Consider the following 15,708-nt stretch of genomic DNA (forward strand, 5'->3'; position numbering starts at 1 on the left):
TTTTAAGGAGTTCTTTTTTTGTGTGTATTTCCAAAGCACTACAATGCTAAAGTTCCAATGAAAATGGTCTCTTGTTCATTTAAACCTTTATATTTAGAAAAATAGCTTATGTTAAGGTCTAAACATGCTCATTGAGCTAAGAACAGTGTAGAAGTATCATACTTGTGTATGAATTCAAGAAGAAGTGAAAGCACAACTGCATTTTCAAATTGGATGGTACTGGGATAACCTGATCTAAGAAGTTACAACAGACCAACTATTGCGAACACTTTTCCTTTTGTTTTCCCATTTGTTTTTAATTTGTTTTGTTGGTTTTGCTTTGTTTTGTATTTTTTAGGCTTAGGCTTCTGTTGCTTTACATCTTATCTCAAATTATAAAGCATGGTCCATGCAAGTGGTTTCTCTGCTGTTGTTTTCTCCCCTTGCATCCATTCATGACCATAAAAAAATAAAAAAAGCAGTGGAAGATTGAACACAGTGACAAGATGTCAACTCAGCAACAAGAAAAATAAAATAAAAATTAAAAAGGGTGGGCAAAGACCTGGTTGGGAAGATTTTGCACCATCCTTTGGCAGCAATGTGGGGTTAGCACTGCTGGGGAAAGGGTCTCGGTGTCACCGTCACCAGGGGTGGGAAGGTGATGCATAAAAAATACAAGTATCTTGTTGTTTTATCCAAGAGAAGGAACTGTAGCATATAGCAAGTGGCTTCCGAATCCATTGATCACATAGGATAATCCTTTCAGAGGCATGGAATAATTATCATATGCAATCCACACATCCACCCACCCTCTCCCACACCCTTTTCTCACCCTTCTGAGTTATTGGTCATTTACACTTTTAAAAAATAGATTTGTCAAACTACCCCAAAGCACAAAAAAATCTTTCCAAAGGTTTTTCTCAAAACAAAGAGGGGGGGACATACAAACTAAACAAAACAAAACCAAAAAGTTTGCATGAAGAACAAGTACTCAGAAGGAAATAATAGCAGCAAAGTAATATAAATGCCATGAGTCCACTCTGTCTTGAGTCATTGGTTATTAAAAATAACCTCCAACCAGCATGGGCAACTGCTGATGAACTGTCTAGTGTAGCATTGGCCCCAGCCTTTCACAAAGCTGATCTGAACAGTAAATCCGGTCCATGGCTGCTGCATGAACTCATGGTCATTGGGTCTCTGCAAGCTGTATGCCTTCTCGTAGTCAAAAGCCTTGATGGAAAAACCTGGAAACACTTTGTGAACCAGCAACATCCTGGAGTCGGGGCTGTCCAGTGTGGCCGACTTGATGAAGATGGGGTAACTGCTGCGGTTGTACACCCACACACCGTCCACTTCCTTGGAGAGCTGGATGCCATAGCCAATCTTGCTGCGGACCTTCTGCACCAGTTGGCTTTTGTTGTCTGAGTTGAGCTGTCCAAGGCAGAAACCATTCCCCTGAGGCAGATCATAGAAGATATCCAGGGAGGGCTCTTGGACAGAGTACAGCCGACCCACGCGTGTCTTCTCTTCCCAGTATGCCACCACGCACCAGTTTGACCAATCCCCTGGCTGCTGAAGAACTTGAAAATCTACAGAATGGGAGAAAAAAAGGAAGAAAAAGAGAAATTTATCACCAGAGGGGGTAATACGACCCAAAAGTGGCACAATGCTGGCAGGTCATTGTCTGCCAATGTGTTTATGATGCTCTCCATGCACATACCAATGCCCATGGCACATCTACCATTTCCAAAATCAATGTTATTAGGACCATTTAAGTTGACCCAGATTTGGGGAATTCCTGTGCTATTTCAGCGCCTAATTCTAATTAGAGTTATGGGTCCTAAATCACCAGGTCCACCTTCAAAAGTGGCTTGAGACCCACCAGCAGCATCCATGGTGCAGTCACCCTCACTCAAACCATCACTAGGATCACCTTCAGTGGCAATAGGAGAGGTGAGATGCTCCAGCCAGCTGCATTTACCAAGACCAAACACCCTAAATGTCCTTATTTTCACCTGCTAGAAAATGGATCCATTTCCATAAATAACTATCTACTGGACACAGATGCTGAGAAAAAATGAGGTGCTGCTGAGAAAACCACACTGAAGGTCACCCCATGGGATCAGAGGGGTCAAGTGATGCCATGAAGATTTTTGCCTTTTCTTTTATACCCCTGTTATATCTTTTTTACAACTTCTGTATTCTTAGTGCTTTTTGCCTACATTCTTGGACTTGTTTGTCAAGCTGAGAGACTAAACATTTTAGAAGCTTCGCAGGTATAGGATAGTGTGCCCCAGACCCCAAGGTCCTCTCCAGAACACATTCTGTAAACTAAGATAGAACCATGCAGGGGAAGGTTCCTTGGGGAGGGGGGCTCATTCAAGCCTCTCATTGGGGAATTTTTGATAGATATGCTAATCAGTAAAACCTATAATGTTATACCAGATCTTTTGAGTGTGCATTGCGGTGTGCATTTTGGTGCATTTGACCTGGATGTGTGCACCTAAGGATCGTTAAAATAAATACCAAGGTAAAATCCCTTTTCCCCTTCTAACTGTGTTGGACTCTTGATTTTAAGATCAGGACAAGGCATCACAAGGACTGACCTACTTTAGTTCACAGGGCTTTTCCCTGCCCATAGGCAGAGCCTGGGTTGTTGGGGTTCCTCCCCCCTGGCGTGGGGTCTGGGGGGAGGGGACCCTGGGGTAGAGGCACGGGGTTTTCCTACTCCCTGGTCAACCTCGTTCCCCATTGGTTGCTTTGGGTTCCCCTGCGCGGGGAAGGACCCTGCTGGTCCCGTGATTAAGGGTTCTTGGGCTGGACCCCAGCCATGTGGCTGGAGAATAAAGATCTCTGAAAAACATCTATCAAGAATCGGTCCCTATTTCTTTTCCACGGGCCTCGCTGTCCGATACATGTTTCAGGAGACCCCACTGCAACACTGGGTGATTGAGAGGATGGAGACATTGGATGATGCCCCAACTTGTGGGAGGCACTGAGAGATGGTGGGAATCGAAAATCTCACACTTGTTAACAAAAATGGCCTAACCCCCCCCCCCAGAAATTAATTCATGTAACCTTATTTTTTACTTCCTTGGGCATAGCTATCCTGTGCAAGCAGCAGGGATACATTGTAGGAGGAAAAAGCAAAGGGGGGAGGGCTGAGAAATGTGAAAAGGCCCCTTTTCCTGATGGAGGATCCCTAGCAGCCTGGCACAGCTCAGCAGGTAATTCCTTCCAGCCTTGGTAGTCATGTGTAGTGGTTTGGTCTAAAATACTCATTACTGTTTATCTTCTGTGAGATAAGAATTAGGAGAAATGCAAAGCAGGCACCAAACTTAAAAGAATATAAAAAAGTTTATTAACAGACCTAAAAGAAGGGGAAAAAAAAATTATACCACCTTCAGAATGCTCCTCCTCCCCCCACCTCCCTCCCTTCTCCCACTAACAATGTAAAAAGACAACCCTTAAGATGTTCAGTCCTTTACCATTTCCATAATAACCTTGTTCAGTCCATTTAGAAAGAGAAGTCTCTTCTTGCTCATGCTATGAAAACAGTATCACAACGAGACAGCCACCCACTTCCAAATATTGTTCAGTCCATTTAGGGAGTCTCTCTGCCTGCATGTGAGTCCCTTCCTCCGACTTGCAGCTTTTCCCGCAACTGCTTTCGAGGGTCCACTCTTGAAGTTTTTGGGGTACAATTTTAAGGTTGAGCCGTTCAGAAACAAAAACAGAGGCCCTCCTCCTTCCCTGGGAGCAAAGGGTCTTCATCATCTTCATCGTTAGGACTATCTCTGGGAGCATCTGTAGGGACTGAGGTTTTCTCCTTTCCCATTTGGAGCAAAAGTCCTCATCTGGTTCATCTCTCCCTGACCAAACTTCTCATGAAATTACAGCTGCGTCAGCATCTGCCTATCTCAGCGCAGGTGCTTTTGCTTATGAGTTGAACACTCCACCCCCCATATCTTCATGAAATTACAACAGGATACTCTGATATATCATAGCTTCACAACAGAATTTCAGCTTTAAGCATCTCCTCTCTCTCTTCCCTCAGGTTTTCAGCTCTTCACAGCAGTAAAAGGGTTAATCTCACCTCGGCCTTGCAGCTTTGCAGCTGGAATGTTGAATTTTTCTTATCGAAGTGGAGAGGGGGGAGAGCTGAGCCGCTCCGGCTGCCCACGGCACGGCAGTGGGGGGGGTTCCACGGCTGGAACAGGTCCATTGGCTCCAGGATGGCTGTGGCCCAGCCCGGCCTGGCCCAAGCAGGGCCTGGCCGGGCCCACTGGCCCCCACACAGGGCCCGCAGCCACCTGTCCCAGCACCAGAAACGAGAGAGAGCTTGGATGGGGAGTTTGCCTATTCTTAAATGTGGATCACAGAGGTGATCACAACTTTAAGTGGCTTAGAGAATTGTCCATATTCAAACTGGCCAGCTGATAGGTTCTATCAGTTCCCAGAGGAAACTGTAAGCACCCCTTAGCAAGGACATCTCTTCCGGGACTATGCTTGCTAACCTATGACATCATGTTAAGACCTGGGAACTATTAATCTGTATAATTGCATTTAAAAAAAAAATCAAGCTTGGTATGAGAGTAAGTGCTACCAAAATAATCCCCTGCAGCATGGGAGCAAATATGGGAATGGGAATAGTGGGTGACCCAGCACCCCAAAGCTCTTTCTGTGGACCCCCAAACCCCTCTGCCCAGCATAAGCAATGGCAGTGACATGTTGGCTGCCCTGTTTTCTTAATTTTTTGTTATTAATTAGCCCATTTCCCCAGTGCAGGCATTTTTCTCCTGTCTCTGAGTTGTGCTTCAAGCCCTTCACTGTGCTTTTAAGAGAAAAAAACAAAACCCAGCCACACACTTTTAATTTCCTCATTTCTATCCCAGTGAGGAAAATATTTTTCCAGTTGCTGGAGGCAGCTACTAAAAATGGGCCTGGCTGTGTATGCCCCAAAATAGGGACCCTCACTTTTGGGTGAAAGTGGGGATGGGAGTTCCAGCAGTGGGGGGGTGGTCCCTGGGACAGCATCCATCAAGGTGCACCCCAGTTTGTCCTTCCACCTCCCCCTTTCAGTGCCTCCCAAGACTTTGTTGTCAATAATTTTATATCCTGCTGAAACCTGGCACTACACAAGGGAATGAAGGGGGATAAGGTGGGTGGTTTAAATTACCTCTCCCCTAACCCAAATGGGGTGCCCCCAGTTGGGCAAGAAACATCCCCAGGATAGTGTTTCCTCCACCCATTAAGGAGGGGAATGCTCAGGAGATAGAGGAATTTGGAGGGATGCTCCTCAATCCATGGGGGGGATGCTCCTGTATCCATCCTCATCTTGACCACCCATCATTCCCCTCCTGCCAACTGCCTGCCAGTGATGCTCAGAGCTTCTGGGGTTTTGTTTTACAGCAGTTGAGGGAATTTTGGAGCAACACATTGAACATGCTGAAATTCTTATAGGTTTTTATTTATTTGGACATAAAAGCATCCCTTTCAGGAAGCAGTGGGGGGGGGGGGGAAAGCCTTTTTCACTTGATATTTGTGCTTGCATTAGTGAAGACCACTTAACAAGTAGCTCATTGCTGCTTACAAAGAGTTATTTAATTGCCAGAACATTAAAAAAACAAACAAAACCCCAAACCACAAAAAACCAACTGCCTTGGCAATGAATGAAGAGACCTTTATGGAGGGCTGGAAGTTCATGAATGAATCCCACTAGGATTTTCAACTATGTGGGGTGACCAGACCTCAAGGACAAGTCTTAGGTAATCTGGGATACTTTTTTTTAGGAGACAATACCAGCACACAGTATAAATATGCCAGAACCGCTTTCATTTGTGGACTTCGGCTGTTGACTGGATGTCTAGTCAAAACACATGAGAATATAAGGATTGAGCTTGGATAAGTAGTCTCAGGCCTCCCTGCCAGCTGCCACCAAAGCTGCTTTTCATGGTTGTTGGGACCCCAGCAGAGCCTCCCTGCTCCCACCTGCCTTCCTGATTCTGGCATCCACTGGGAAAAGAGGTGGGAAAAGCCAGTAGCATCACTTGGGCAGCAGAGGCAGAAGAGGAGGAAAAAAATGATGCAGAGATGCTTCCTACAGCGATGGACATTTTTTTTCCCCAAAAGGCTTTTTTGGTGGCAATGAGCATGGATCTGGGCAAATGAAGCAAATAGATGGATTTTGCCCCAAAACACCCCAGTGTGTTCATCCTGTGCAACCTGGAGTCATGGCACTGACCCACTATCCAACTCCCATCTCTGCCGGCTGCCAACTCACAAAAAACCCAGATCCCAGGAAATCTGCAGCCACGTCACCCAATGCTTTGGGATTCTTGTTTGAGTTAAAAGCATTGTTTCTTACGAGCTCCTTGGAGAAAACACATCCCTTTCTAAATGCCTGGAAAACTCCCAGCAAACTGGGAGTGTTCTCATATTCCAGCAAACAATGATAATGTTTAATGCTATAAACATCTGCACTATTATTTCATTATTAAGCATCCCTCCATTTGCTGCTATCACTAGGTTATTAGGATTTTCCATGGTTTCACAGAATCACAGAATCAATTAGGTTGGAAAAGACCTCTGAGATCATCAAGTCCAACCTATAACCAAACACCACCATGTCAACTAGACCATGGCACTAAGTGCCATGTCCAGTCTTTCCTTAAACACTTCCAAGGATGATGACTCCACCACCTCCCTGGACAGCCCATTCCCATACCTATCACCCTTACTGTGAAGAATTTCTTTATAATATTCAACCTAAAAATCCCCTGGCACAGCTTGAGGCTATGTCCTCTCATCTGGTTGCTAGTTGCCTGGGAGAAGAGGCTGACGCCCACCTGGCTACAACCTCCTTTCAGGGAGTTGTAGAGAACGATAAGGTTCCCTCTGAGCCTCCTTTTCTCCAGACCAAACATCCCCAGCTCCCTCAGCTGTTCGTCATAGGACTTGTGCTCCAGACTCTTCACCAGCCTTGTTGCCCCTCTCTGGACATGTTCGAGCACCTCAATGCCTTTTTTGTAGTGAGGGCCCCAGAACTGGACACAGCACTCGAAGTGTAGCATCACCAGTGCTGAGTACAGGGGGACAATCACTCCCCTGGTCCTGCTGGCCACACTATCTCTGATACAAGCCAGGAGGCCATTTGCCTTCTTGACTACCTGGGCACACGCTGTCTCATGTTCAGCCAGCTGTCAACCAGCATTCCCAGGTCCTTTTCCGTTGGGCCACTTTCCAGCCATTCTGCCCCCAGCCTGTCCCCAGCATGGGACTATTGTGGCTGAAGTGTAGGACATGGCGCTTGGTCTTGTTAAACCTCATGCTGTTGGTCTCAGCCCATCTATCCAGGTCCCTCTGCAGGGCTTTCCTACCCTCCAGCAAATTGAGACCCTCTTCCAACTTGGTGTCATCCACAAATTTGCTAATGGTAGATTTGATCCCCTCATCCAGATCATCAATAAAGATATTAAACTGTACTGGGCCCAACACTGATCCCTGGGGGCCACTGCTAGTGACTGGCCGCCAACTGTATGTGGCACCATTCACCACCACTCTCTGGGCTCGGCTGTCTAGCCAGTTCTTAGTGAAGAGTGCTCCTGTCCAAGCTGAGGGCTGCCAGCTTTTTCAGGAATATGCTATGGGAGACAGCTTGGCTGAAGTCCAGGTAGACAACATCCACAGCCTTCCTTTCATCCACCAGGCAGGTCACCTGGTCATAAAAGGAGATCAGGTTGGTCAAGAAGGACCTGCCCCTCCTAAATCCATGCTGGCTGGGTCTGATCCCTTGGTTATCCTGTAAGTGCTGTGTGATCACACTCAAGATGATCTGCTCCATAACCTTGCTAGGCACTGAGGTCAGGCTGACAGGCCTGTAGTTTCCCAGATGCTCCTTCCAGCCCTTCTTATGGATGGACATCACATTGGCCAGCTTCCAGTCATCTGGGACCTCCCCAGTTAGCCAGGACTGATGATAAATTGTGGAGAGTGGCTTGGCAAGCTCTTCTGCCAGCTCCCTCATCACCCTAGGATGGATTCCATCTGGTCCTGTAGGCTTGTGAGCATCTAAGTGGCTATGCAGGTCTCTAACTGCTTCCTCCTGGATTGCAGGGGGTCTATTCTGCTTCCCATCCCTGTCTACCAGTTCAGGGGGCTGGTTGTCCTGAGGATAACCGGTCTTACTGTTGAAGACTGAGGCAAAGAAGGTGTTAAGTACCTCAGCCTTTTCCTTATCTTTAGTAACTATATTCCCCTGCGTCCAATAAAGAATGGAGATTTTCCTTGGCCCTCCTTTTGTTATTAGTGTATTTATAAAAACACTTTTTATTATCCTTTACAGGCCAGATTAAGTTTTAATTGAGCTTTTGTCTCTCTAATTTTCCTTCTGCATGACCTAATGACATCCTTAAACACTAACATTTCCTGAGTTACCTGCCCCTTTTTCCAAAGGTGATGCACCCTCTTTTTTTCCCTGAGTTCCTGCAAAAGCCCCCTCAGGGCTCCAGCAGGCTCCCCTCAGCATATTGTGCAAGCTTATTTTGAGAGGACAAAAAAAAAAGGGAAAGGGACTGAAAGAAAAGTGACTCTGCTCTCAGGAATTTAGGGAATTAGTTGTATTGATCATTCATAGTTGGGTCTACAGAGAACAGACATCCAGAGCAGAGCGCAGTTCTGCACAGAGGGAAGAAATCAAGGCAATACCTTGATGCCCCCAAAGTCGTTGGGGCAACATTGCTTGGAAATTTGGTGCAGATGTTCATCACCAGTGATGCCCCAGCACAACCACATTATTCATTTTTTTCCCCATATTTTTTATACCCTCCTGAATTTTCCTGAGGGGCTGACCTGACTTGACCAGCTACTTCCCAATACATCACCCAATACAAGAGGTTGTGAGGCTTCCCACCACCTGCCTCAACTCTCACGAACATCAAATCCTGCTCAAAATTGCTCAGTAAAAGGCCACAGCCAGGATTTCTCTAGCGTTGAGCGTGCACCTGATGCCTGTGGGCTTGGAGCATCATCCTGCTCTGGGCAGAGATGCTGCAGAAACTGCTACATCCATACAGAAATCCTGGAGGATGGGACACCAAAGCAATAACCGCAAAAAATTAAAAGCTGCTGAAACCAAGAAAGTCCAGATGAAGGTGGATGTTGGAGATTCACACCATGGAAACACCCAAATTTATCAGTAATGGCTCCATGCTTGGTTCTCCCAAGCTGTGGCAGGACGACTCACATCTCCCATCAATTGGAAGTGGCAGGAAAATTCTGGAGTGGCTTTTCTCCTTGACACATGAACACTTTTAAGATGATGAAACCATGTCATCTATACTTTTTCTTTCCAAGCTCCAGCACTTTTATTAGGAGTTTGGGAAGAAAAAGTTCTTTTTTTTTTTTTTTCATTCAGGAAAAACCGAAACATTTTATCAAAATTGAATTTAAATAACAATAATAAAAAAAATAACACAGGTTCTGTCCAGTTCTCAGCTCTCAGCCTTGTCCTGGTGCCAAGTTCAAGAATGTAAAGGGGAGGTAGGCTGGGTCTCTTGTTTTGCTTTTGTTTTGACATAGCTAAAGGTTTTCCTGTAATCAACAACCTTGAGAGGAAACATCAAGTTTAGCACACAGTGAGCTATCTCACCTGCTGGGACTACTCCCAGACAATCAAGTCAAGAGCTATCTAAATCACCACTGATATCTGCAATAATAACAACTTGTCACTGTAAATGGGAATACAACTGTGTTCCTGATAAGGTTTTTAAATGTCTGTAATTGGATCTTTCCTCAATGATATTAGGATTAGACAGAAAATAAATTATGCAATTGCAGAAGTGTTTCAAACTATGAATTTATATATATATATATATATACATTTATAGATTTTTTTTAAGAGCACACCTTTGACTCAATGCATCTTCTCATGCTCTTCCTAAACTTCTCACCATCTCACCGTCTCCTCTCCTTCATTCCTCTGTGATCCCTAGGGCTGGATTTCCCACCAAACATCAACCCTGATGCAACACTCACCATGATATCATCTACCCTGAACTACTAACAAAAGTCTCCTAATTTTCATAGAACCATTGAATGGTTTGGGTTGGAAGGGACCTTTAAAGGCCATCTAGTCCAACCCCTCTGCCATGGGCAAGGACACCTTCCACTAGATCAGGATGTTCAGGTTTTGTGGTACCCTCACCTTGGCCACTTGTGGAGGTGACACTGCACACACAACCAATAATCCAACATGAACAGGTAAAGGCAACAGATAAATTACTATAGATGTCCACCAAGAAATCATAGCACCAAAAGCAGATTGGTCTTATGGACCTCTCCTAGAAGGGCCAGGACCCAGATGGGAGGCCCTGGGGCAGCAAGGAGATCATAGAATCCTAGAATAGTTTGGGTTGGAAGGAAACATAAAGATCATCTAGTTCCAACCCCCTGCCATGGGCAGGGACACCTTCCACTAGACCAGGTTGCTCAAAGCCACATCCAACCCGGCCTTGAACACTTCCGGCATGGGGGCATCTATCACCTCTCTGGGAAACCTGTGCCAGTACCTCACCACCCTCAAAATCAAGAACTTCTTCCCAATATCTAATCTAACCCTGCCCTCTGTCAGTTTGAATCCATTCCCCCTTGTCCTGTCACTCCATGCCCTTGTCAAAAGTCCCTCTCCATCTCTCTTTGTAGCCCCTTTAGGTACTGGAAGGTGGTCTAAAGTCCCCCCGGCACCTTCTCTTCTTCAGGCTGAACAACTCCAATTCTCTCAGCCTGTCCTCTTAGGAGAGGTGCTCCAGCCCTCTGATTACCTTCATGGCCTCTTCTGGACTTTCTCCAACAGGTCCATGTCCTTCTTATGTTCCCAGGAGGCAGCTCTCTGCTGGAAAATAAATACTGTGGGCACCACTGATGAAGAGAAGAACCTATAGTCCTTCCTCCTTTATCCATCAGCACATTGTGCTTAAAAAAAGTTGGCTGGACTAGTGTCAGTACGACATGTCATTTGACTGGGACCAAAGCTGAGACCAAGTTCAGCGCATCTCATGCCCAATAATCTCTCTTGGCTGAACTTAAGCGGCATTTGCAAGCCTGAGGCAGAGCCATGACTCCCATCTTCTCCTGCTTGTTAAAATGGAAGAGATGGAGACACAAACCCCAGAGTTTTTTATGGGTTTTTGCATGCTTTTCTGGACTGTTCTCAGGACAGTTTGTGGCACTCCAGTTGCAGTTTTGCCCCTCATGTTACTGGCAAGTGCTGGTTTTGCAGGATCTCAGGAAAAACACCTCCCTGAACTTTTACTCAAGAAGCGAACATCAAGGCAAGGAAAACACCAAGCATGATGTGTCTTGGTTTGAAAGACAGGTGTCTGCCAAGGAAGGCAGGAGCCTCCCTTGAAATGAAAAAAAAAAACAATGCAACCCCCTTCCCTCCAAATTATTATAATTTTGAAATCAAGGGGCTTTCAGGCAAAGATATGAGGAACAGGAATAACAGTTCTTTACTATTATATATATATATATGTGTGTGTGTGTGTGTATAACAAGGCAAACAAACAACAATAACTATGGCAGTAACAGCAAAACAATCACAAACCCAGTCCCAGCCTTCTCGGCTGTCAGGCCCTTTCCCCTCGGGTGCAGTTCCGCTCGCAGCCGGCAGGGGCGCTGGCGGCTCCTGGTGAGCAGGGCAGGTGCGATGGTTCCCCGGCGGCTGCAGGGGGCGCTTCGGAGCGAGCTCGGGGAGCACGCAGCACTGGCAGCTTGGGATCCACGGAAGAGATGGAACAAAGGCTTCACAAACCCCCTGGGCAGCCGATCCCGGTGTCCGGCTGGACCCTCGGGAACAGCAGGCTGGAACAGCAGGGTCGAGCACAAATCCCGGGTGGCAGACGAGATGTATCGAACTCCGGAGCTGTGGTGGGAACCCCCCGGAGGTCTCAGCAGGCAGGGTGTGCAGGGCTACAGAATAGCGAAGGCTCGAAGCAATGGTGGGGGCAGGGCGGCCGCAGCCCGGCTCCGAGCATGGCAGGGAAAGGCGGGCTTGGGAATCCAGTAGAAGGAAGGCAGCCGAAAAAGCAGAAGCCTGCCGTGCTGACGAATTCCTTCCAGCCTCTCTCCCTGTCCAAACGCCGAGAACTCACAGCCCACAAGCCCAGGTGAAAAAGAGTAGCCCGTTGGACTCCTCCCTCTGTGGCCAGGTCTTTTGTTTCTCCCAAGCACCCAGCAATTTGTTGCCCCGGCAACATATATGGGGAAAATTCTTCAAGAGAAAAAAAAAAAAGAAAACAGAAGGGGAACTCCTAAAACCCCAACAATGTGCAACCACACAGCTCATCAAAACAAGGAAAAACAGGCACAAAAAGGGAAATTTTACTTCCTTTCTAGTTTCTCAGATAATTTACAGGCTATTTGGGTGGGAGAACAAACAAAAAAAAAACCCCAAGAAAAATCCTTAAAGACAGATTTACAGGTATGCTTTAAAAAACAAAGGAAAAACATTAAAATTAAAGCATATATCCTGCTGCAGAAAAGGATCTTTGTGCCTTTAACAGAGTTTGTGGCATCCCAGAGACACCACCCATAGAAATATTTGCCCCAAACCTTTTATATCTCCCTACACACAAGGGCTAGACAGTGTCACCCCCAGCTTTTGATGGCTGGGATGGTTTCTGAAAAGCTAATTTAGAGGATGGGATGGTCATTTGTTAAGCTCCTGTTGTTTGCAGAGAAAATAAACCCTTACCTACTGCAGGGATGCCACCACCCAAGGTGGCCCATGGGGCCCTTCCACACCAACACAAGAGCCCTCAAAGAGCTGAGGCAGTCAGTCACATCAACATATACTTAGGGAGTCTTTAATCTGTGGACTATTGACACAATAAACCCTAATATCTCTTTAGGAGCTATTACAGCCCATTGTGTCAGTAGGTACTTATGGAGTCCTTAATCTGCAGATTGACAGGCTAGACCATAAATTTGTGTCTATGTCTAACTAGGCAGCTCTTATTACTCATCATAGACAGTAGTCATGCAGGCTAAAGAGTCTTAAGATTATTTCTTAAATTTTTTAACAAGTTGTCCACCTAATCATTCAAATGGCTCTTTGCTCCTAGCAAAATCAGTCAACCTTGCATGAAAATAAATGTCCAATTGATTTCCCCCCAAGAATTCAGTTGGATAATATTTTCTAAAGACTGATATCCAGAAGCCGAGATGTTGCCAATGGATTTGTAACCTTGCAAGCCTGATGGGAACAAAGGGGATAAAATGTGGCAGAAGCCAACAGGGAAAGGAGTCTGGGATTTCCTGATATTTCTAGGGAGATGTTTCTTTGGTTCAGACTCATGTTAGCGGCAACCTACAAGCTTGGGAGCACTCTGCTCAGTCCCCTTGTGATCCAACCAAGAACTTCCATCTCCTTCGCCACAGCTGGGAAACCCTCTTGTGAAATCAGGACAAACACAAGGTTGGGTTAGACAGTGGGTAGAGATGACTGATCCTCTCAAGTTCCCACCCCAACTTGGTGGTACCTTTAGTCAACCTTCTCCCAACATGGAACCCAGGCCTGACGTTTGAGGGTTAATTTAGGGATAGGATAATAATAGCAAGAAAATAAAGTGAGAAAGGGTCCTTGCAAACATGTTGTTACAGACCTGAAAAGCTTCGTGACTGGGCACCAGTATGGCAAATGCCAAGGCTGGCTGTCATGGGTTAGCAAGCATAGTCCCGGAAGGGATGTTCTTGCAAAGGGGTGCTTACAGTTTCCTCTGGGAACTGATAGAACCTATCAGCTGGCCAGTTTGAATATGGACAATTCTTTAAGCCACTTAAAGTTGTGACCGCCTCTGTGATACACACTTAAGAATAGACAACCCCCCCCACAGCTCTGTCTCGTTTCCGGTGCTGGGACAGGTGGCTGCGGGCCCCGTGCGGGGGCCAGTGGGCCCGGCCCAGGCCCTGCTCAGGCCAGGCCAGGCCGGGCCACGGCCATCCTGGAGCCAATGGGCCCTGTTCCACCCACGGAACCCTCCCCCCCCCACAGCAGGGCTGTGGGCAGCCGGAGCAGCTCGGCTCCCCTTCTCCAGTTCGGCCAAGATTCAGCTGAAGCTGCCCTGCAGAAATCATGTGACCAGCAGTGATAAGCGAAATTCCAGCCGCAAGGCCTAGGTGAGATTAACCCTTTTAGTGCTGTGAAGAGCTGAAAACCTGAGGGAAGAGAAAGAGGAGATGCTTAAAGCTGAAATTCTGTTGTGAAGCTATGATATATCAGAGTACCCGCTGTAATTTCACGAAGGCATGGGGGGGGGTGGAGTGTTCAACTTGTACTTGTGAGCAAAAGCACCTGCACTGAGATAGGCAGATGCTGACACAGCTGTAATTTCATGAGAAGTTTGAACAGGGAGAGATGGAAGCGATGAGGACTTTTGCTCCAAATGGGAAAGGAGAAAACCTCAGTTCCCAGAGATGCTCCCAGAGATAGTCCTAAAGATGAAGATGAGGAAGACCCTTTGCTCCCAGGGAAGGAGAAGGGCCTCTGTTCTTAGAGATGAAATGCTCCCAGAGATGGGTGAAGAGAACTTTTGTTTCTGAACGGCTCAACCTTAAAGTTGTAGCCCAAAAAACTTCAAGAGTGGACCCCCGAAAGCAGTTGTGGGAAAAGCTGCAAGTTGTGGGAAGGGACTCGCATGCGAGCAGAGAACCAACCCGGGCGGCTGTCTCGTTGTGATAATGTTTTCATAGCATGAGCAAGAGAGACTCCTCTTCCTAAATGGACTGAACAAGGTTATTATGGAAGTGGTAAACAGACTGAACATCTCAAGGGTTGTCTTTTTACATTGTCACTTGGAGAAGGGAGAAAGGAGGGGGGAGGAGAAGTGTTCTGAAGGTGTGGTATGATTTTTTTTCTTCTTTTAGGTCTGTTAATAAACTTCTTTATATTCTTTCAAGTTTTGTGCCTGCTTTGCTTTTCTCTTAATTCTTATCTCACAGGAGGTAAACAGTAATGAGTATTTTGGACAAAACCACTACACTGGCCCAGGAGGAATGTCCAAGCTTGAAAAATATGGGGTGATTGATGTCCCCTGCATCAAAGGACGGTAAAGAAAGAACCAAAGCGAAACCATTGATTTAATGGAGTGCACCAAACCAGAAATTTGATTCATAAACATCTTATTAGTCACTGCTACTGTCTAATTGTGGTGATTAATCAATTACCACAGCTAAAATCAACTTGAGAAGAACCTTTTTTTTTTGTGCCCATTTTCTTTAAAAGCCATGTAAGGCTGGAGCCACGAAGTGAGTCAGGAAATACACAGGCACACACCAAAAATGCCTGTCTGCCTGTCTCCAGCAGTTAGAGGAGCTGGCTGACTCCAGTTTCCTCCATACCAGGCTTTGGGCCTCCATCAGTCATGCAAATTATAGAGTACCATGCTGTCTGAAGGACAAATTTTGACTCAGCCTAGAGAAAAGCCTTAGAGGAAGGGTGGGGATAAAGTAGCCAGCCAAATCCATTCATAATATTTACAGTAAATGGGCTTCTTTGCTGTTGTTTAGTATACAGTCAGTGTGGGAGACAGAGGAGTAGAAACTCCTGCAATTAAAGGAGGCTTTGATTTACAACCCTGGAAGAGACTAGGTCTGGCTTAATTGACAGAGATTTGTGGACTTTAAGCAAAAGGATTACAAACTTGTGTTCCTATCATTATAAGTAAAATT

At 46.1% G+C, this 15,708-nt stretch overlaps 1 protein-coding gene across 3 annotated transcripts in view; it reads right to left on the minus strand.

Moving 5' to 3' along the window:
- Positions 1 to 1,029: 1,029 nt before the first annotated feature.
- The window catches only part of LOC116437462 (mothers against decapentaplegic homolog 7-like), a 45,149-nt gene continuing 30,470 nt past the window's right edge, over positions 1,030 to 15,708 (minus strand). For all 3 annotated transcript variants that reach the window (XM_032095104.1, XM_032095103.1, XM_032095102.1), the window contains one exon: positions 1,030 to 1,568. In XM_032095104.1, the coding sequence (XP_031950995.1) occupies positions 1,030 to 1,568 (539 nt within the window). The remainder of the gene's footprint in view (positions 1,569 to 15,708) is intronic.

This window comes from Corvus moneduloides, chromosome W (genome assembly GCF_009650955.1).
Source record: "Corvus moneduloides isolate bCorMon1 chromosome W, bCorMon1.pri, whole genome shotgun sequence".
NCBI lineage: Eukaryota > Metazoa > Chordata > Aves > Passeriformes > Corvidae > Corvus > Corvus moneduloides.